The sequence below is a fragment of the Electrona antarctica genome (assembly GCF_951216825.1).
Source record: "Electrona antarctica genome assembly, chromosome: 5".
Lineage (NCBI taxonomy): Eukaryota > Metazoa > Chordata > Actinopteri > Myctophiformes > Myctophidae > Electrona > Electrona antarctica.
Window position 1 is genome coordinate 7,480,942 of NC_136810.1, and position 24,032 is coordinate 7,504,973.

The 24,032-nt window shown below is 44.4% G+C and overlaps 1 protein-coding gene across 1 annotated transcript; it reads left to right on the top strand.

Annotated features, from left to right (window-relative positions):
* Positions 1-1,071: 1,071 nt before the first annotated feature.
* herpud1 (homocysteine-inducible, endoplasmic reticulum stress-inducible, ubiquitin-like domain member 1) lies at positions 1,072-23,749 on the top strand. Its single transcript, XM_079500863.1, has 8 exons — positions 1,072-1,470; positions 6,587-6,664; positions 7,985-8,062; positions 12,910-13,211; positions 13,754-13,864; positions 14,148-14,540; positions 21,795-21,924; positions 23,051-23,749. The coding sequence occupies exons 1-8, from the start codon at positions 1,318-1,320 to the stop codon at positions 23,237-23,239; spliced, it is 1,434 nt and encodes a 477-aa protein (XP_079356989.1). The 5' UTR covers positions 1,072-1,317; the 3' UTR covers positions 23,240-23,749.
* Positions 23,750-24,032: the final 283 nt, after the last annotated feature.

The following is a 24,032-nucleotide window of genomic DNA, read 5'->3' on the forward strand; positions in this document are numbered from 1 at the left end:
TATTTTTTTGGAACAAACCATTACAATTGATATCCAGCTTCCTTTGGGCTTGACATTTAACATTAAGCTGCAGTCTGTGTAGACATATACAGTAGATGTGCAGTATGATACTTCTCCTCTATACTATAGACCAGGGGTTCTCAACCCGTGGGTCGCGACCCCGCGGGGGGGTCGCCAAATTCGTTTAGGGGGTCCCCAAATTATTTTCAAAAAAAAGAAAAGAAAAAAAAGAAATTTTATTTTCACGATTTTTCAAAAATAGCAGACCTACAAGCTACAAGCTACAAGCTAGTAGCTTGTAGATCTGCTATTTTTCAATAGCTAAATTATAACAATGCTTAAAACACCAAAAGGGGTTCCCGCCCAAAATGGTTTAAGGTTATTGTAGCAGTCAATTTATATTGGGGGTCGGGAGGGGGCAGGGCGGGGGTCCCGAGACATTGCCAAAGCATTTCCGGGGGTCCCCGGCCAAAAACGTTGAGAACCCCTGGCTTAGAGCAGGGGTCTGCAACCTTTTTAAAACAAAGTGCCATGTTTTTAGTTTCTAGATAGTCAGTGTGTCACTTTAATTTAACACCACACCACAATTCCAACATGTTTTGATTGTCCGAATATAACCTTTAACCTTTTTAAATATTCTTTCACATTGTTATAATGATCATTATAGACTCAGAGCAGAGCCCTCCTATCTCCCTCCCCTAGTCAGAGTTCAGAGTTTTAATGAATGTAGAATGATGCACAGGATGTAATTTACATACAAATATGAGTGAATTAATTTATTTGACTACATTTTTTTAATTGTTTATTTACCGGCAATTGTTTGTTTTTTTATGCCAGTGTGCCAGTGATCACCCTCCTTTGTGCCAAGGTAAAGGTTGCCTACCCCTGGCTTAGAGTATAGCATGTTAATTTGGGGATCCTTGACATTAAAAAGTTTGAGAGATTTCACCCTCTTGCACTGGAGCTAGACACTGTTGCGCATGCGCATTGCGCAACCACGAAAGCACAGCCGACCCTCCACGTCCGATCACAAGTGCCCCTGTTAGCCAATCAGGAGCGGCCACAGTGTGTTTGGAAACAACATTCCTCGCTACATCGACGCCTCTTGTTTTGTTTTCCGTGTGTGTGACAGTCAGCAGCAACAGATTGAGACATACTTACTTCTTTATACTTCCCTGTAAAACTGTGACACGTTTCCTTAACGATCGAGCGGTATTATTATTAATACGTTATTTGATCCGTTTCGAGGTTGTTACACTGCAGGTTCTCGTGCGAAACATCACAGACAGACAGAGATAGAGAGAGAGGGTTTAGAAAATGGATCGGGGAGGCTTTCAACAAAAGACGATCACGTTTGTGATCAAAACACCCAACATGGCCCACGGCGACCAGACCGTGGAAGGGGTCGATCTGGACTGGACCGTGGTGGATCTAAAGAGACATCTGTCGGCGGTCTATCCGTCTCAACCGGTGAGTTGTCGTCAGTGATTATTATTTAAGGCTAAAACGAACCGAATGACGCTAGCGTTGTGTTGCTAACGTCCCAGCAGTTACTTCTGGTCTAGGTTGCAATGGAATGTGAAAGCAGCTGGCAGGCAGGCTGAGAGTTAGTGCTGCTGCACCGCTGCTGGGCCTGGTGGCATTACTACACACTACAATGATCAGAGTTAAAACTATACACGTATCTTCTTTTATGTCCTATACCTGGGATTCGAACCCATCGGGGTCTAGATTTCTCAGTGGAAGAGTAGCCCACCACTATAGCCTTGGATCAAGACTTATCAGGTGTGTTTTATAGAGTGACTTTTATTTTTGCATGATCTATTATAGATTATGCAAATGTCAAAATCGATAAACTACATAATCCTGGTCTTGATCCATTATAAAAATGTTGCAAATTGAGGCTAGTCCACCACCAACCCCTGCACCTGCCAGGCTACTAGTTAACCCCAGCCCATAGACTCGAGGCCGATTCTAATCCTGATCAAAGTTTTTGTTATTCTAAAAATGGAACAACGTGAATGTTGCTTTATATATATACATGGTATAGCAACATCTATTCTGACACAGATGCTGTCCGGCTTTAAAGGTACAACAACATGAAGGTGTAACCGTAACATTCCACCATATAGGTTAATTAAAATGATTTTATTTGTTAAAGGTGCAATTTGGAATTTATTGAACACTCAAGGATTTTACTGTGTAGTTACAAAGTTGTATAGGATGGGCAGGCATTCCCCTACAACTTGTATTGAGGTTTACAGCAGCCCTTTAACTCAGAGAGTGTGTAACAACACAAGAGATTACATAACTAAATCCTGGAAGCCATGTGGCATTCTGATCCCTGGTGTTAAAAGTGCCCATAACAACTTCAGCTTTCACTAAAACCCACTTAAACCCATTGTGGGCGGGAACCCCTTTTGGTGTTAGCATTATGTTATGCTTTAGCTATTGAAAAAGGAACAAACACCCGCACACTGTCTTCAAATGCAGTGACCAACTTTTATTAGGGAAACGGCAACGTTTCGGCCTATGCGGCCTTCATCAGGCTATCTTTATGAACACAAATGGGAAAGCATCCTTTTTGTAGGCTGTCTGGCTTAAAGGTAAGCCTATCGGGACAAACCAATGACATCACTCACTTAAGGTGACAGGTACTCTCAGGTGGTTAAATGAGAACAATCATATAAAAGCTCAATATACAATTTTTTCCCAATGCTTTAGCTATTGAAAAATAGCAGATCTACAAGCTCATAGCGCGCCACCGAGTGGCATGCTATGAGCTTGTAGGTCTGCTATTTTTGAAAAATCAAAGAACGACTGACATAGAAACATAGCTTTTTCAGAAAACTGTCAGGATGTAGAAGACATTTTTAGAATCTGATCTCAGGTCAAAATGGGTTAAACCCCAGCATCCCCAGTTCCCCACAATAACAGAAACCAGAAAATACACTAGACTAGAGCCCAGAGGGACTCTGCTGGCTACAGGCCAGACAATTTGACTGTATTCTGAAGGTCATGACATCTGTCCAGGGGGCGACTATAGCCTGCAGCACGTACCATTCATGGCTGCTGGCGGCAGTTGTGAGAAAATAGGTTGAACTGATAAGAACACGATTAAAAGTTGAAGGTCTTGAGATACCAGTTTGACGAGCTATTCTGTAGACCCTACTAACTGAACAACAGACCAGTTTGACGAGCTATTCTGTAGACCCTACTGACTGAACAGGTCAGACCGGACTTCATTAAAGCTGCAATCCTTAAGTTTTCATAAATGTCCTCCTCTCCAGGATTCAAACCCAAGTCTCACATGTGGGAGACAAATCTACTACCACTTGGGCCTGACTCACACCTTTACAACAGATTGATGTATGGCTGATGCATGAGACTTATTGACTGATGCAAGCTCACAATGCATTTCCAATGGGAGTCACATGGTTTGACACAACATTTGTGTTGTATGAGGGGGTGGGGGGCAGTCGAAACACAGCCGAAAGCCGTACAACACAAATGTTGTGTCAAACCATGTGACTTCCATTGGAAATGCATTGGGGCAAGATGTAAACAAACCCTTCGTATACATCTAGCATGCATCAATGTTGTATGCTAGATGCGAAGGTGTGAGTCAGGCCTTGGCCTGCCTGGCGCCATGAATTTCAGTGGTGGAATAAGTACTCAAAAATGTTTTACTTGAGTAAAGATATCAATGCCACTATCTATATTCCTCTTTGTGACATCATCAACAGTTCATTTGATTCCTAGACAATGGAAAGAGGTGACTGTTGTCCCTATACCAAAATCGTCCCCATGCAACATAGATGAATTGAGACCGATCTCATTAACAGCTCAACTCTCAAAAATATGTGAACACTTTTGCTTTGAACTGGATTCTTAACGACATCACGCCAAACCTAGACTACATGCAGTTTGGCAGCCGACAGAACCGTTCCACAACACACAATCTAGTCAGTTTAATGGACTTTGTGTATAGGCCCAGTGATGTGGCTGGCTCAGTGTGCACAGTAATTACAAGTCTTTGCCATGGCCTTCGATGCTGTAGAGTCAGACCACATAGTGGCAGTGCAGTGTCTCCTATACAACTTATTTTGAAGTTGTATATTTGTGATCGGCAAAATAATAAAAATCAGCAAAGTAGTAATTAACATTTTCAAATTATTGTAGTGGAATAAAAGTACACACATACAACATTGGCTATCACCATGGCCTTCAGTGAGTCATTAGGGCCGATTCATACTCCTATTTTACCGCTGTTTCGGCGCTGTAGTGCCGAAATGATTTCGGCTCGTCAGAAATTTTCAGTAGCACCGAAGAGCCGACTTTAGGACGGTACCCGCCCCCCTGAACCTCAAATGACGTCACATTGTAGGCTCTACAGAGCCGAACCGACTTTTATTCGGCTCTAAAATAGGAGTATGAATCAGCCCTAAGTCTCTCTCAAAAACATGGCAAAACATGTTTTTTTTTGCCAGTGGGCAAACACTTGAGTAAATGTACCGTACTTACCGGTAGTTGCTTTACACCACTGCTGAGCTTCAGGCAGTACTGCAGTCAACCAATATGTCCTACCTGAGCTTCAGGCAGTACTGCAGTCAACCAATATGTCCTACCTGAGCTTCAGGCAGTACTGCAGTCAACCAATATGTCCTACCTGAGCTTCAGGCAGTACTGCAGTCAACCAATATGTCCTACCTGAGCTTCAGGCAGTACTGCAGTCAACCAATATGTCCTACCTGAGCTTCAGGCAGTACTACAGTCAACCAATATGTCCTACCTGAGCTTCAGGCAGTACTACAGTCAACCAATATGTCCTACCTGAGCTTCAGGCAGTACTACAGTCAACCAATATGTCCTACCTGAGCTTCAGGCAGTACTACAGTCAACCAATATGTCCTACCTGAGCTTCAGGCAGTACTGCAGTCAACCAATATGTCCTACCTGAGCTTCAGGCAGTACTACAGTCAACCAATATGTCCTACCTGAGCTTCAGGCAGTACTACAGTCAACCAATATGTCCTACCTGAGCTTCAGGCAGTACTGCAGTCAACCAATATGTCCTACCTGAGCTTCAGGCAGTACTACAGTCAACCAATATGTCCTACCTGAGCTTCAGGCAGTACTACAGTCAACCAATATGTCCTACCTGAGCTTCAGGCAGTACTACAGTCAACCAATATGTCCTACCTGACACATAGATATAGAATAAAATAGATGCCTCATTGGCCGCTGCAGTTTGTTGTAGACATGTGTCTCCAGCGTTAGGCGGAAGTCAAGCGGAAGTGCGGAAGGCACGATGCGTCGCTGCCACTCAAGTGAGTAAGTACTGCGCGTCACAGCGTGTCTTTTCTCGGACATCAATTCAATCCAAAGGAGCTTTATTGGCATGAGAAAACAAACGTTTACATTGCCTCTGATTGGCCTACCGAACGTCCCCTTCTGTGATGCACGTGGAAGCTTGGCAAGCTTCTGCGTGCGTTACAGAAGCTTTCCCTCCCTGTGAGATAACAGACACCCCAGAGCCCGAAGGAGCAAGGAGGCGTCTACCTTTATAATGTCTATATGCCTCCTAGTCCTACCACACACTACACATGTGCTAGTGATAAGGTATTAATATAATTACTTTACCATAAAGATTCTTTAAAAAATTGCTTTGTTCTAGTCATGAAATACAAGTTCCGAATTGCAGCTTTAACTATAGCTATAAACTATTAATTAGTTCATAGAACCTTCGTGTGACAAAATGTGCACTTCAGTTTCTGGTTTGTAGCTCAATCAATCGGCCTGTTTCCCTCCTGCCATGGCCAGGCTTAATGAAAGGAACCATGGAGAATGGTCAATGACTGACCAATCTGGGAACCCATTGGCAAAACAAAGGAAGAACGGCGCCCTCTTTTCCTTTTCAACAGTCTGTCTTGAGAGACTAATGACTAACTGAAAGCCATGGTGGTAGAGAGTTACTCCTGCTACTGTCGAGGCAGACATCACTAACTCAAGCCCTTTCACCCAGCCAGCACCCACTATACCATTGCACAGGAGAGAGAAGCATCTTCTGTCCTTGGCAATCGTTTTGTTTTCCTTAACCCATTTTGACCTGAGATCAGATTCTAAAAATGTCTTCTACATCCTGATCTGAAAAAGCTATGTTTCTATGTCAGTGGTTCTTCGATTTTTCAAAAATAGCAGACCTACAAGCTCGTAGCGCGCCACTCGGTGTGAGCTTGTAGATCTGCTATTTTTCAATAGCTAAAGCATAACATAATGCTAACACCAAAAGGGGTTCCCACCCAAAATGTTCCCACCCAAAATGGGTTAAGTTGTATCAGCAGAATTGGTTAGCGCAATGCTGCTTCTACCTTCATAGGTTATCTTTTTGTGAATGCTTGTGTACTTATCTCACTTTTCTCTTGTGTACTTAATAAGTACACAAGAGAAAAGTGAGATAAGTACTACTTATCTCACTTTTCTCTTGTGTACTTATCTCACTTTTCTCTTAATGTGAAGCACTTTATAAAAATGTGCTTTAAAAAAGTCTTACTCACTCCAACCCATTTCTCTCCGTTGTGTTCAGGCGGTGACTGACCAAAGACTGATCTACGCTGGAAAACTACTGCCTGACCACCTACACCTGAGAGGTATCTTCAAACAGGTGGGTGACACGTCCATTCAAATATCACCAAAGTGGAAAAAAGCGGCACTCCAGAATAAAGCGTGTGGCCCTCTGAGCATGGCAGTGCCATTCTGTCTTAGCTGCATTTGCTTATCAACACAAACCTCAGTGCAGTGAATGTTTACCCATTTAGGCCTGACGTAAAAAAATAATAAAAAAAAACATTTGCTCTGAAAGAATATATATTCAAAGATTTGTGCCGAATTTTTACGATTTTTTTTCAAAAATAGCAGACCTACAAGCTCGTAGCGCGCCACCACTCGGTGGCGCGTTATGAGCTTGTAGATCTGCTATTTTTCAATAGCTAAAGTATAACATAATGTTTAAAACACCAAAAGCGGTTCCCGTCCAGAATGGGTTTTAACATCTGTTTTAGGTTTGCATGGTATAATGATTAGCTCAGTGGAAAGGGGTGATGTGCAACACCGTTAGATGATAAACTGAAAGAGGTGCCAAAAAGAAAGAAAACTATTTATAAATGCTACGTTTTATAAAAAGTCAAGGCAACTATAAATAGTTCAGGTCAAGCCTTGACTTGAAACATGCTGTGCAAACATGCTGTGCCTGAACGTGGCAGACCGAAGGGTCGGTCAGTAGTACACACTACACTACACTACGCGGGCTAGTATTTCATGTGTTTTGCAACATGGTTTACATCTATGAATCCCTCATAGTGTCTCGTGTTACTGGAGAGAGAAGATAACCTGTAAAGTGATCCGGACAGTGACACAAAGGTATATACATCAGCATAGAGCCACCTGTTGTTGTTTTCAGGGATATAATCCTCTGTCTAGAGAAAATGGGTTGAGACAGAGTGGCTGCATTTCAGCTTGAGGACAGTTCTGGAGGTATGTTTAATAGGCAAGTGGAGTGCTATAGTAAGCACGATCCCAGCAACCAGACACCACCACGTCAACCCTATTCTGATTCTGGTAGTGGGATATATACCTTCTAAATCAGTAGTTCTCAAACTTAAGACTTTGCTGATATATTGTTGATATTGCACTACTGTTCTGTTATATACTGTTTATAATGTATTACCTAAATGTATTCTTTAAGAATACATTATACTAATATGTGTTTGAAAGTAGTATTGTATTGTGTGTGTGTGTGTGCGTGTGCGTGCGTGCGTGCGTGCGTGCGCGCTGACGGAGCCCCACCTCTGACATCTCTTAACGCCTCGTGCAGCTTCTGTGTCCGCATGTGTGTGTGTGTGCGCACACTATCAGTGACTTACTTGGAAGTGTTGCCACGTTACTCTTCTTCTAATCTGTTGTTTATCTCGGCCATCCATCCCAGACTGACTGTGCTCCCACGCTGCACCTGGTGTGCTCCACTCGGGCCCCGGCCAGAGGACCTCTGGGAGCCAGACCTAAGGTAATTACACCACTGGGACATGTCTACAAGTTTAAAGTAGTTTAGACTAGAGCAGTGCTTCTCAAACCTTTTGTATTTCAATTCAAACACCACCATAACTCTTCTTTCTTTTCAAAATCTTTTTATTTTCGTTTTATAACAGTATGGGTGTCAAGTCACAGGTTCATAGAAAAAAATATATATCAGATTTTAGTATCAGTGACTGAGGTAAACAAACGTAGCCTACTGTATGAATCACAGAGATCGTGGGCAGACATAATGAAAAGACTGTTATTGTGCAAAACATGCCCCTTCAAGACAAAAGAAAAACATTTTCTCCCCTTCAAGTCCCAATTTAGTAAAGCCAATTCCCAATTCCCCAGCCTCTCTACAAGTATTCCATCTCTGCTAACCCCCACAATCAGTCATTGGGAGGGTGAAGAAAGCCTCAGGTCTCCTCCGATACCCGGGCTGTCAAGCCTACACCACCATAACTCTTGAGAGTGTACACATGCAATCACATGTGGACCCCTCCTCCAGTTTATATGATATCTTAACTTACTCTGCCACACAGTGGCAGCAAAGACTGCTAAGGCTTTACTTACTCTGCCACACAGTGGCAGCAAAGACTGCTAAGGCTTTACTTACTCTGCCACACAGTGGCAGCAAAGTCTGCTAAGGCTTTACTTACTCTGCCACACAGTGGCAGCAAAGGCTGCTAAGGCTTTACTTACTGTGCCACACAGTGGCAGCAAAGGCTGCTAAGGCTTTACTTACTCTGCCACACAGTGGCAGCAAAGACTGCTAAGGCTTTTTCGCCATATACTGTATGGGTACTTTCCCTTCCGTTTTCCTGGCTCGCAGAGCGCCATTGGAAGAAACGGCTTATGTTAGTATTAGCTCAAGCTGATTATCTTTTGCCCAGAAACGTTAATATGTTGTGCGTGATGCGATGAGAAATGGGATCCGAACGTCTGATGGATGATGATCACCGCCGACAGCGCCGTATATTTCAGAGAAAAGAGCCAAAGAAGATCCTACTTTTAATGGGACCCTATGGGGTGCGCACCATAGAGTTATTAAGGATAGAGTGAGGACTGGGAGCGACAGCCCCACCCCCCTGCTATAACTCAATGGCTCGAGTGAGCGGAAGTTGAGTTGTGTGTCACGCACATGACGTCCCGTTCACCGCCATGAATGAGGCTGTTATCTTTGAAACTGAAAATGTCACTGGCCCACTTGCACAAGCAAATGGTTTCCAGGACCAGGACGCCAGTTATTTGAGTAATCCTAACAAACAAATAGTTATAGATGGAACAAAAAAGAACAGTGACCAAGGAGCTCTTGTGAAAAGGGTGCCACAACGTGGCATGGCAGGGTGAGTAAACGATGGCTTTCATGGTCACTCACTCATAGGTGAAATGTTGGCGTAACATGCTCCGCAGACTGTAACAATATATTAACCCATTTTGGGCGGGAACACCTATTGGTGTTATAAGCATTATGTTATACTTTAGCTATTGAAAAATAGCAGATCTACAAGCTCATAGCGCGGCACCGACTGCCGCGCTATGAGCTTGTAGTTCTGCTATTTTTGAAAAATCGTGAAAATGTGGTGCAAATCTTTGAATATATATTCTTTCAGAGCGAACGTTTTCAACTCAAATTTGCATCTGGGAGGGTCCCTGGAACAACATGTTTTCAGATGGGGGTCGGCGGCCAATTACATAACATTTTGGGGGATTTTTCAGAAAACTGTCAGGATTTAGAAGACATTTGTAGAATCGAGCTCAGGTCTAAATGGGTTAAACAAACAAGGTAAAATTACAGGGCTTAAGACAAAAAAAACAAACGGGTAAAAAAAAAACTACAACAGCAACTTCAGCAGCATATAGAGAGAAAGTACAGAATATGATGGGAGAATAATCTAGCATCCAGGATATACAGAATATACAGTATAGAGCAGGGGTTCTCAACCCGTGGGTCGCGACCCCTCGGGGGGTCGCCAAATTATTTTAGGGGGTCCCCAAATTATTTTCAAAAAAAAAAAAAAAGATTTTTTTTTTTTTTTTTTTTCACGGTTTTTCAAAAATAGCAGACCTACAAGCTCGTAGCGCGCCACTCGGTGGCGCGCTATGAGCTTGTAGATCTGCTATTTTTCAATAGCTAAATTATAACATAATGCTTAAAACACCAAAAGGGGTTCCTGCCCAAAATGGTTTAAGGTTATTGTAGCAGTCAATTTCGGGAGTCGGGAGGGGGCGGGGGTCCCGAGACATTGCCAAAGCATTTCCGGGGGTCCCCGGCCAAAAACGTTGAGAACCCCTGGTATAGAGCCATGTGTGCTGATCTTTTTTGAGCAAGAGTTATTTACAGGTTTCAGATACTCACTGTGATACGTGTGGTGTAACACTTGATTTGCATACTGCTTTACATTTGATTGATGTGGCGCCCCACCTGCCTGTATTCAAATTATTTGGCACGTAACGAATCATTGAACTCACGACGATATGATTCGAATCACGATCAGTGATGTAAATAGGTTTTCAATGTAATGAGTCCCGGGATGCAGGGATGGTCTTTTAGATGAGTCCCAGTGACATTTTATGAGTCCCACTTCAACAACGTTAGGAGTCATATTTTGCTATTTGTTACAAATTGCAGCATTTAACCCATTTTGGGCGGGAACCCCTTTTGGTGTTAGCATTATGTTATGCTTTAGCTATTGAAAAATAGCAGATCTACAAGCTTTTTTTTAGCGCGCCACCGAGTGGTGCGCTAAAAAAACTGTACAGTAGTGCATCCCGTGGATGCAGAGGTCGTTGTTTTATTGTGTCCCTTAACTGCGTTTTGGGATGCAAAATGCACCCTATTTTAATCTCTGCACGATACTTGGTTACGATTTTTCAATAAATTATTTTCCAGAAAATATTTTTTTTGCATCACGATACGTTTTTTATTAAAATATTTAAATTGTCACCCCCCCTAGAGGACGTTAACACACCACCGTTTGGGAAAGCCTGCTGTATCTGTTCATAAACGAGAGCTTTCTGCACCTGGCAGTTATGACCGAGTCATTCAAGATATTGTTGGGCTTTTCTGCCTTTTTTGGATAGTACAGTGAAGGGTGAAAGGAAACGGGGAGAGAGAAAATTTGATTACATTTCCTATTTAACTAAAAAAGGTATTTTATTTACCAACGTATCACAGGGAGTATCTGCAACCTGTAAATAACGCTTGCTCAAAACAGATCAGCACACATGGCTCTATTTTTACATCGGTCATCGGCTACGACTCTTCAAAATTGGGATTGGCATCAGACACTAAAATGTGGCATCGGTCGGCCTCTAAATAGTCTTGTGCGTCTACAGTAGAACAGGTGCACAGCTCCCATCTCATCAGCATCCAACCGAGGAGTGTTCAGTGCAGATATGAGATCTCAAATGCAGCTAAATGTAGATTTCTTCAGTTTCACATCACTTTCAGAAGCCCCCAGTGTCCCCAGGGTCGCAAAAATAACATAAATTAACCCTTTAACCCATTTTGACCTGAGATCAGATTCTAAAAATGTCTTCTACATCCTGACAGTTTTCTGAAAAAGCTATGTTTCTATGTCAAGTCGTTCTTCGATTTTTCAAAAATAGCAGACCTACAAGCTCGTAGCGCGCCACTCGGTGGCGCGCTATGAGCTTGTAGATCTGCTATTTTTCAATAGCTAAAGCATAACATAATGCTAACACCAAAAGGGCTTCCCACCCAAAATGGGTTAAGCCCTGAATAATTTATTGTATGGAAATAGCAGATCTAGGCCTAGTATAAGCTCACACAAAGCATTGCAAAAATGCTGTGAGCTTGTAGATCTGCTATGTTCAAATGATTAGAAAATACTTGATCTTTTTTGGAATGATTTTGCCTGTAATGACAGACATGCCCATTGGCCAAAATAGTGACACTAAATAGGAAGTCGTTAAGTTAAGAGTGCACCAGTCGTTGCTGTCGGACAGAAACCACTTATCTCCATTTTGTTTTTAGAAATGTTTTTAAAACAAGACGCGTAAACGCGGGAAGCGAACGAAGTGTTGTGGCAGTCTGACACACACACACACACCTTAGAGTATATATGAAATAGAGACGGCACCCGGATGAAACCCTGAGGCGAAATGGACATAGTGGCTGAATTTGATATTGCATCGTGGGCCCAAACACATGAACGCGCTGGTCCGTTGACTATCATTGTGCACGTTCACGATGACACGTGAACGCTGAATGCCTGCAATGATAGTCAGCGGCAGCGCGTTCATGTGTTTGGGCCCAATCCATCCCAGAATGCACTCTGTTCCTACCCAGAATGCACAGTGAAATCGCCTCATGCGCTTTTGAGCAACTTAATGCAAGTGGATGGGAGGAGAACTCGGGTGCCGTCTCTATTCATATATACTCTAAGACACACACACACACACAGACCTCTGTATCGTTCCAATTTCAGTTGCCCTCTGGTGGCGGGCGGGTGGTGTTGCAGCGTGACAGACTGACAGACAGACAGTTTTGGCCAGCTTCTATAGTTAGTGCTCACTTCGTTCGCAATAATAATCTGCCTAAAAATATATATAATTATTTATAAAAATATTTAAAAATATATATTTAAAACCATTGTTAATCAGAATTGTGTGGGCGTTGCCTCCCTCACTTGGTTGTTCATAACACGTTTTAAGGCAGGTTTGTTTTATAAACAATCTTTGTAAACATCTCTGGGGCTGGTATTAGGAAGTACAGTAACCTGCCATATCAAATGTTCATCTGTTTATCGGTGTGTACCTTTTACCAGAGTAGTCCCTGACACACCCTGACATTTCTTTCATTCTTTTCAGGTCAGAGAGACGGAACAGCTCAACGCTGCGTCGGCCTCCACAGTACAGACCTCCATGTCCAGTTCTGCTTCCCCCTCTTCCCCTGCACAAAGTACCCCAACACCGCCACCTGTACAAAGCGCCCCAACACCTGTACAAAGCGCCCCAACACCTGTACAAAGCACCCCAACACCTGTACAAAGCACCCCAACACCTGTACAAAGCGCCCCAACGACACCAGAGCTGAGGCAGAGGAGGCATGCAGCCCCTGCAGCCTCCACTCCACGACCAGATCAAACACCGGCTTGGCCTGGCATTGCAGTGTAAGTCAAACATACAAATATTTAGGCTCCACTGGTGCCAGCTGTCTATTTCAACTTTGAAAAGGTCTGATATATGCCCTTTCGTACAGTGAAAACAAATATGATATTGATACAATTAGAAATTATGTCGTTTTTTTGATTGTGCTAATTGACTATCAACTGGGACACAGATAATGATTAATATTGACGATGATAATGTCTAATATACCTATTGGTATTTTTAAACAGTGCCTGATATACCTATAAATCATAATATTCTGAAATTGTGTCAGTATAATTTCTGAACATGTAACCTAATTGGTATAGTCTTAAATTATCTCTCTATCTATTATTTCTATATTCATAAATGGCACTGTCGAGACAGCTTTGTTTTGGGACGGTGTGTGCCTTTGCTGTTGAATACATAAACCGAGTGAATGATCTCATTATGTTTTACTTTCAAATATGACTGTCATGTGGGAGAGTGAGCAAGAACTATGATTAGTTTTGTTTGACTCTTGTTCTCTCTCTCTCTCTCTTTCTATTGTTCTTGCTGCCTGTAGGCCTGGCGTAGCGGAGCTGGCCCAGCCAGCCTTCCCTACGTACTCCCTGTACAGCCCTCAACAGATCCTCTGGCTCCAGCACGTCTACGCTCGACAGTATTACATGCAGTAGTGAGTCTAACGTCATATATGTTTTAACCCATTTAGACCTGAGCTCCATTCTACAAAATGTCTTCAAAATCATGACAGTTTTCTGTTCCATTGTCAGTCTGATGATATTGCAATTCAAGCTCTCGGGGACATATTTTCCATCTTTTGCTGGACTGGTTCTTTTATCCATTTTATCCATCCATTTCCTATATAGTTCATGATGTGCACCATGACTATTCATTATCATAACTCTTATGAACTCAAGTCTAAAATGTTCCTCCTTGTCCTTGTCCTCGACCAATAGCCATGCGGCTTTAGCAGCAGCAGGCCACAGCACAGCGTCCATGGCGCCGGCGGCCACCACCTTCGGTCCGTACCCTCCTGTTCCCGCCCACCACCAGGCGCCCGTCCCGGCCGCCTTACCCAACCAGAACCCCATCGAGCCCCTGGCCCCGGCCAACCAGAACGCAGGGGCCCAGGACGGCGGCGCCTTCATCGACCCCGCGGCGGCCAACCAGAACCTGCGGATGAACGCACAGGGTGGCCCGGTGATGGAGGACGAGGAGGACGTGGACCGCGACTGGCTGGACTGGGTGTACACGGTGGCGCGACTGGGCGTGTTCCTCAGCATCGTCTACTTCTACTCCACCCTGAGCCGCTTTGTCCTGGTGATGAGCAGCCTTCTCCTCATGTACCTGTAAGTAGAGATGGACCCGTACCATTTTATCCTTCCCTATACCGATTCCGATACTAGGAATGTCCCGATAAACTTTTTTCGCTTCCGATCCCGATACCTCAATTTCTGTATTAGCCGATACCGATACTGAATACCGATACCAGTGTCGTGATCTCATGTTGTGTTTTATAGCTATCTAGCTATATATCTCGTGTTGTGTTTATAGCAGACTCCTCACTCAAATGTGCACTTGTAGTTTGGGCAACTCCAAAGCAAATTCCCAACATTATATTTACCTGCCATAGTGTCAACCCTTTACCCCTGTGTCGGATCGGTGGTTAGACTGGCATATTCACCGATACCGATATGACCCGATATGACAAATAAGGGCCGATCCGATACTTTTCCCGATACCGATACAGTATCGGGACATCTCTATCCGATACCCATAACTTGCGTATCGGGAGTGTTGGGCGGGAGGAGCAGGATGAAGGCTTTACGTCCTCCCTGTGAGGGCTCCTCACTATTTGTGAGTCAATAGGATACAACAGTAGTGACGACACAGAAATGTGTGCGGAGAGGAATCAATTGGCATAATGACTAAATTGGGAAGAAAATGGGTAAAAATAAACGGCACACAACCAAGTATAAATCGGGCATAATGTCTCCGTCAATGGAGTGCAGAGTGAGGATTTTATTACCCATTTTGGGCGGGAACCCCTTTTGGTGTTAGCATTATGTTATGCTTTAGCTATTGAAAAATAGCAGATCTACAAGCTCATAGCGCGCCACCGAGTGGCGCGCTACGAGCTTGTAGGTCTGCTATTTTTTGAAAAATCGAAGAACGACTGACATAGAAACATAGCTTTTTCAGAAAACTGTCAGGATGTAGAAGACATTTTTAGAATCTGATCTCAGGTCAAAATGGGTTAATAACATAACACTGGGAGCTAGAAAGATACAGTCTACCGTTAATTATCAATGGAAGCATGCAACATGAAGATACAAAGAAAAGATACATCCGTAGAACAGCTACAAATAAGCTGATCTGGCTTCAACTGCTACAAAGCAGCTACAGATAATGCTGTGTAGCTAGCTTAGTATCCTTCATGTATGTTTTGTATCTGCCAGTGTGAACGCAGCAAAAGTCTCCTGATTTTCAGTGTTCACCCCGGCTGGCCTCTGGATGTGTTCTTCAAACGGAACGCAGTCCCAGTGGTGATGTTTTATTCAGCATGGCAGCATGGCAAAGCAATGCAAAACTCATTTGCATTGGGCTCTGGGAGAGCTGTCACGCACACCCACTGCCCGGTGCCCAGATTGGTCGCTATCGGAGCAGCTCCATTGTAGCAGACACTGTAATTAATTAGTGTCTTGTTTAGAGACCGACCGATCTTGGCAGATATATGGGCCATTATTAGATTTAGTTGTTTAAATTATTGACATTGGTATTGGAAATGATGCGTCCCAATTTTTAACCACCTGGGTCCTGGAGTCCCTATTTTGGGTACAGGAACTGTGTGTGTGTGTGTGTGACTGTGTGTGACCGTGTGTGACTTTTATGGCCTTTATTTGATAGTGTACAGTAGAGCTGACAGGAAATGGGGGAGTGAGTAGTGACACGTAGCAAAGGTCGTCGGGATCGGGAGTCGAACCCGCGACACGCCTAGGTGCCCGGGCCATAGATGGTCTATTTTTGAACATGATTGATTGATTGATTCTTTATTTAAGTGTCATGCTTCCGAAGAAGCCCAGGACTTACAGGACACTTTTTACAGTTTGCAAACAATGATCAGGTGAATACTAAACTTACACCCAAGATTCTTACAAGGCAGATTACATAATATAAAATTCACCATTAGGCCTGTAACAGGAGACACAAGGACCTACTTGAAGAGCTGAGATTGTCTTATACTCCAGGCTCTAGAAACAAACTGTGCTGTCCTAAATACTTCATTATTAAATAACCACTCTAACTTATGACCAGCATCTTCCCAGAATAGTTCATTTTGTTGTTGCATTGCCTCAAACAGTGGAACCCTCAAATCATCATACAGGGAACAATAAAACATAAAATGAAATTCATTTTCCACATAATTTAGGTCACATATATTGCAGTACATGATCTATTCTCTTCTGGCACCGCTGAAAACCGACCTACCTCAATAGCCAGAGGCAGGATACAGGTTCTCAGCTGGGCACACAATGACATCAGGACCTCCCTAGGGAGATGCTCCAGAGACATCCTAACCAAATGCCTGAACCACCTAAGATGGCTCCTTTCCAGGTGAAGACTCAGCGACTCTACTCAGAGATATAGTGAGAAGTTCAGTTACGCGAGAGAGACTAAGGACCAGCCACCCGTCAGAGAAAACTAATTTCGGCCGCTTGTATTGAGCTGCCCACGATGGCTATCTGAGCAGCTCCATGTAGCAGGTGTATTAATTAAAGTGTCTGATTCAAGGTTGCACTCTGCTTAACCCATTTAGACCTGAGATCAGATTCTAAAAACGTCTTCTACATCCTGACAGTTTTCTGAAAAAGCTATGTTTCTATGTCAGTCGTTCTTCGATTTTTCAAAAATAGCAGACCTACAAGCTCGTAGCGCGCCACTCGTTGGTGCGCTATGAGCTTGTAGATCTGCTATTTTTCAATAGCTAAAGCATAACATAATGCTAACACCAAAAAGGGGTTCCCGCCCAAAATGGGTTAATTAAAGTGTCTGATTCAAGGGCACTCCGCTTAAGCGGCAGTACCGTTTCATTCACACGTCTTCCCAGACAGTAATGTTAGCACCCAAAGCTCCTCTCCAAACCAGACTGAAGTGTGTTTTGTCATCCGAGACCTGCCTGTTTGCCCTGTAAACAATTAAAGTTAAAGCTGCACTCCGGAACTTATTTTAAACCCCTTTAAGACCTGAGACCGATTCTACAAATGTCTTCTAAATCAGACCAAAACTATAGAGGGAATGTGCATCCATAAAGCCAGTGGCAAATCGAGTGCTAAAGTGACTTTAACCCATTTTGGGCGGGAACCCCTTTTGGTGTTAGCATTATGTTATGCTTTAGCTATTGAAAAATAGCAGAACTACACGCTCATAGCGCGCCACCAAGTGGCGCGCTACGAGCTTGTAGGTCTGCTATTTTTGAAAAATCGAAGAACGACTGACAGAAACATAGCTTTTTCAGAAAACTGTCAGGATGTAGAAGACATTTTTAGAATCTTATCTCAGGTCAAAATGGGTTAACGTTGTTTAATGTAATCAGATGGGACTTTTCTGTTTGGATGTACAGTATGGGCTGTCAAGGCCAGAATGTAGTTTTTTGCCACTCAGTAGGCGTTCCCACATAACGTCCGGGTATGATGATGATGTCACACGCATACCCTCTATGGAAGGGATCTCAACGTTTTTGGCCGGGGACCCCCGGAAATGCTTTGGCAATGTCTCGGGACCCCCACCCCGCCCCCTCCCGGCCCCCAATATAAATTGACTGCTACAATAACCTTAATAATAGAGACAATACACCATAAATAAATACTGAAACCAGATATAATCATTAGGGAAGGTGTATGCATGTACTATGTGTACTATATGTAAACTCTTCATTTCCATTTTCCAGCCATTCAGTTGCAAAAAAAAATAAAAATAATTTAAAAGATAATTTGGGGACCCCCCCAAAATAATTTGGCGACCCTCCGAAGGGTCGCGACCCACATGTTGAGAACCCCTGCTCTATGGCACTGAAGACAAACGTGGTGTTGTGTGAGCAACTTTGTGCAAAAATGCATAATTTTGCAGTCCAGTGCTGTCACCAACATGACATTATATTTTGTTCATATTATTATACTTATACGTCTTCACAAACAATGATAGACGGGAGCTCACTCAGACTGTAGCAAATGAACATTTAGCATAATGAAATGTCTCAGATCCTACAAAAACGTGTTGAGGAGGAATGTGGATCTCATACTGAATGTAATGTACTAACAAAGCACATCGCAAGGCCTATAATATAGGAGCTTCTTGAGGATATGTATGTTCCGTGTGAAACCTGTCATGCCAGGCCTTCATGTTTCACTAGAGCAAACAGGCTTAACCCATTTTGGGCGGGAACCCCTTTTGGTGTTAGCATTATGTTATGCTTTAGCTATTGAAAAATAGCAGATCTACAAGCTCGTAGCGCGCCACCGAGTGGCGCGCTACGAGCTTGTAGGTCTGCTATTTTTGAAAAATCGAAGAACGACTGACATAGAAACATAGCTTTTTCAGAAAACTGTCAGTATGTAGAAGACATTTTTAGAATCTGATCTCAGGTCAAAATGGGTTAAAGCACCTACTTTAAAGTAAGCCCTTGAAGCACAGAGCGAGCTTATTTAGCTGGCCACAGTGACTGATGGATTACAAGATTTGTGTGCTGTAATTTACTAGCTACATTTTTCTTTTTACTTTTATTTTAAAGGGAAAGAAATTCGCCAGGTTAACTGGCATAGGCTGTTCGAGTACACAAACATTCCAGTCACTCACAACTAAAATGGAGTATTGGTTCTGTCATGTGGCATGTCACATGTGACATGCCACATTCAGGGGCGGCTGTGGCTCAGGAGGTAGAGCAGGTCGTTGTGGGCTTGTAGATTGGCTATTTTCACAATATTTATCTGTGGAACCGAGTCAAACTAAACGTAATTCCTACCATTCCAAGTGCTTGTGGCACTGCAGCAATGTAGCTGGTTTTGTAGCTAGTGTGAAGTGGGAGGCAGTGTAATGGTTCAAATGCCTACTTATCATAGTTGGTTGTACAACACTCAGACAAATAGCACCGGTGTTTCCTTGAGCTTTGTGAGGTACTGTAGACTAGAGGCAAGTCCCACTGGGAGGAGACCCCGGGGCAGACCAAGTCCCACTGGGAGGAGACCCCGGGGCAGACCAAGTCCCACTGGGAGGAGACCCCGGGGCAGACCAAGTCCCACTGGGAGAAGACCCCGGGGCAGACCAAGTCCCACTGGGAGGAGACCCCGGGGCAGACCAAGTCCCACTGGGAGAAGACCCCGGGGCAGACCAAGTCCCACTGGGAGGAGACCCCGGGGCAGACCAAGTCCCACTGGGAGGAGACCCCGGGGCAGACCAAGTCCCACTGGGAGGAGACCCCGGGGCAGACCAAGTCCCACTGGGAGGAGACCCCGGGGCAGACCAAGTCCCACTGGGAGGAGACCCCGGGGCAGACCAAGTCCCACTGGGAGGAGACCCCGGGCAGACCAAGTCCCACTGGGAGGAGACCCCGGGGCAGACCAAGTCCCACTGGGAGGAGACCCCGGGGCAGACCAAGTCCCACTGGGAGGAGACCCCGGGGCAGACCAAGTCCCACTGGGAGGAGACCCCGGGGCAGACCAAGTCCCACTGGGAGGAGACCCCGGGGCAGACCAAGTCCCACTGGGAGGAGACCCCGGGGCAGACCAAGTCCCACTGGGAGGAGACCCCGGGGCAGACCAAGTCCCACTGGGAGGAGACCCCGGGGCAGACCAAGTCCCACTGGGAGGAGACCCCGGGGCAGACCAAGTCCCACTGGGAGGAGACCCCGGGGCAGACCAAGTCCCACTGGGAGGAGACCCCGGGGCAGACCAAGTCCCACTGGGAGGAGACCCCGGGGCAGACCAAGTCCCACTGGGAGGAGACCCCGGGGCAGACCAAGTCCCACTGGGAGGAGACCCCGGGGCAGACCAAGTCCCACTGGGAGGAGACCCCGGGGCAGACCAAGTCCCACTGGGAGGAGACCCCGGGGCAGACCAAGTCCCACTGGGAGGAGACCCCGGGGCAGACCAAGGCGCAGTTGGAGGAAACACAGAGAGGGAAGTCTGGAGCACTCTGGTGGAGCTGTTGCCCCCGCGACCCAACTACGGATAAGCGGTGGAAGATGGATGAATGGATGTAGACTAGAGGCTAGATTTCACACTTAAAGGTTAAGAACTTTGTTTCTAAATAAAGTCTCAAAGGTAGCTCTAATACTTATTGAGTGGTGTAAACCACTCCTACAACTGGCTTTGTTAGTTTACGTGTCTGTTCGTACCAATTGAGTGGTGTAAACCACTCCTACAACTGGCTTTGTTAGTTTACGTGTCTGTTCGTACCAAAAAATGAGCATGGTTGCTATGGTCACCCAGTTCACACGGGTGTGATTTCATTACGTCAGACATTACGTCAGACCACAGTTGATCAGTGTATATAAGACCTTACACCACTCAGTTCACACGGGTGTGATTTTTTTTTAGATGCTTGAGTTTCGAAGTAATATGAGCATTATAATAAATGTGATGCGTTATCAGTTTGGGCTGTATTCTGGGCTGTAATCTCACTCACTCACTCACTCTCGTTAACACACACACACACCTCACTCTGTTTCAACATGCATTTGAAAGGTTGCTCCTGTGCAAACTTAAGGTGTGTGTGTACTAGTATTTATGGAGGAAAAGCTTGTTTGGACAATGCCTGAAGCCTTTTATTATAAGAACAAGCTGCAGCCCCTGTACTAGCTCCCCTTCTCGCTCTCAGGAATGTAAATGTACTATAGATGCACTGCTGGTCATCATCGGTACGTCAACTGGCACTGTTCCAAACTCACCACTTTTACAAGTTTGCTGTTAAAATGATTCCTTTAGTTCATTTTGTCGACTATTTTGGCTGGCCTTGATAGTGTCGTAATGCCGGATTCTTTCACTTGCATGCATGCAACTCACAATGTGTCGCAGCACAACGCAGTGTGAGCTTAGATCTGTTATTTTCAGAGCCCAACCAAATGTAAAATTATTCTACTGGATCTCTTCTCAACTAGTCCCTCTGTATCATTTTAGTGTATAGTTTCTATTTGTTGACAAAATTGTCAATATATTTAGTCTTAGTTTTAGTCGGTGAAAAAAGGTAGTCGACAAACATTTTTGGTTATAGTTTTAGCGACAAAATTAACACTACTGCAAAGATTCTCTAACCTCTCTCTCTTGCTTATCTTCCTTTCTCCTGCTCTGCAGACACACAGTAGGCTGGTTCCCCTTCAGAAGGAGAGTTCTAACCTCTCTCTCTTGCTTATCTTCCTTTCTCCTTTCTCCTGCTCTGCAGACACACAGTAGGCTGGTTCCCCTTCAGAAGGAGAGCCCTAGTCCTAACCTCTCTCTCTCTTATCTGCCTTTCTCCTGCTCTGCAGACACACAGTAGGCTGGTTCCCCTTCAGAAGGAGAGCCCTAGTCCTAACCTCTCTCTCTCTTATCTGCCTTTCTCCTGCTCTGCAGACACACAGTAGGCTGGTTCCCCTTCAGAAGGAGAGCCCTAGTCCAGGGACCCAACCTGCCGCGACCACAGGCCCAGCAACCTCCTCCACAGGCCCAACAACCTCCACAGGCCCAGCAGAACCCAGCTCTGGTAAGACGGGTCTTTTGAAAGAAAATATATTCAAGTCCTTATTTTGTCCAGCCGTATTTTTAGTCATTGTTATGACTCTTTTCTAGGGCAGTGGTTCTCACTGCCCTAGACCCTCAAATAATACAATACTATATTTGAACTGGGGACTGGGGACAGCGCCCCACCATGACAAGCACATGGAATTGTAGGAATTGAGGTATTAGATTTTGTTTGACTCGGTTCCACAGATAAATATTGAGAAAAGAGCCGATCTTCAAGCTCACGTTGCAAGACTTATAATTAGTTGTCAAGGACAAACTGAATGAGCGTTGCAACTGTCAGACCTGTGCAGAGCAAGTTCTGTCAGGGAAAACTCAGTTGTTGACGGCCGTCCATTGAGTCCACGACGTCCACATCCACTCATCCAATCACACACTTGTTTCATTCTCAGACTGCTCTATTTAATCTGGAAGTTTGCACTACTCATCCCAGCATTGCTTTTGCTGCTGCTCTCACCACTGCTGTCTTATAGTTTATATGTATAGTGTCATTATATAGATATGTTCTAGTTACGTTCTTAGCTTACGCATGTTTCGCGATAAATGCATATGTGATGTATTCCCATGCTTTTTGTTCTTGCTTAATGTAAATCGCTCTGGATTAAGATCGTCTGCTAAATGCCTAAATTGTAATTGTAAATTGCTCAAACACTGCTGTTCACCCCCACCTCCCTAGCTACGACTTGTTGTTTTGGATCTGCTGTTTATGTACGGGGCAGTGTTCACCCCCACCTCCCTAGCTACGACTTGTTGTTTTGGATCTGCTGTTTATGTACGGGGCAGTGTTCACCCCCACCTCCCTAGCTACGACTTGTTGTTTTGGATCTGCTGTTTATGTACGGGGCAGTGTTCACCCCCACCTCCCTAGCTACGACTTGTTGTTTTGGATCTGCTGTTTATGTACGGGGGATTCGGAATCCCTATGGTTGGGAGATGTGCTTTATACAGTACCTAAAAGCAGATCGAATTCATCGCCAAACCATATAAATATATTGCTAATTTTATATTAAATTAAATATATATTCTATCCATTCAATGTGCTGGCCTTTCCAGTTTAGCGCTAACCCAAAACCCTTCTGTCTGTTCAGGGGGAGGAGCCTGCTGACGGAGAGAGGGTGGGACAAGACGCTGCAGGGGAGGAGCCTGAGGCACAAGGACCAATGACAGCGGTGCTGGTCCCTGCTCATAGGCTGTCGGTCATGTGGACAGCCTGGGTGTTCTTCAAAAGCTTCTTCTCCTCACTCATACCTGAGGCACAGCAGGGTTTGGCCAACTGAACGCCTCTGACGTCAACGGATACTCCAGCCAAGTTTTCAATCAAGCATTTTGAGTAGGGGACGGCTAGCCCTGTTAACTGCCTCCTCCTTAGCCCTTCTGAAATGCTAATCTCTGCTTGTGTCCATCAGGGAATACCAAGCTGTTTGATTGTGATAATGACATCTTATACAGTATGAGCTATAATATCTGGATCAAGGCGAAGGATTAAGCCTAAAAAAAATCATAGATGTTTTCACGAGTCAACAGCTAGTTTGTAAAGGCTTTCAGCGTTGGCCCGTGGGCTACACGGAAGTCGCTGACGTCCCTTTTGTGATTACCGTTTGAGTGAAAATAGCTTCCATTCCTACATTTTGACCAATTTTTTTTCAACTGTAAACTTGAACCCTGAACACTCATTCCACATTCTCCAAATGTACTTGGGGACAAGTGTGCTTTTAAAGCCCCATTTCTTAAAACCTACTGACAGAATGAGCTGTCTGGCCTCTGTCCTGACTCCTAACCTACTGACAGAATGAGCTACGCCTGGCCTCTGTCCTGACTCCTAACCTACTCGGCCATCTGTGCAAGAATTTCTTCTGGACTGTTCCATAACAAAGGAGCCTTTTTTTCCCATCAAAAGAAATCTTCAAATATTCATTATATTAGTGAAGCTTCTGCGGTTGTTGAACATGACATGACCATGATCAGTCTTCCTCTCAGGGGATTTATACACCTGGGCCCCAGAGTGTCACACAGGCATTACTAAATGCTCTTTTTAGACTATGATCTGTAGCCCTGAACCTACCATAACCT

Coding starts and splice junctions, on each gene's coding strand:
- herpud1 (XM_079500863.1), top strand. CDS start 1,318: ATGGATCGGGGAGGCTTTCAACAAAAGACGATCACGTTTGTGATCAAA. Junction 1,471..6,586: donor CGGTCTATCCGTCTCAACCG/GTGAGTTGTCGT, acceptor CGTTGTGTTCAG/GCGGTGACTGACCAAAGACT. Junction 8,063..12,909: donor CTCTGGGAGCCAGACCTAAG/GTAATTACACCA, acceptor CATTCTTTTCAG/GTCAGAGAGACGGAACAGCT.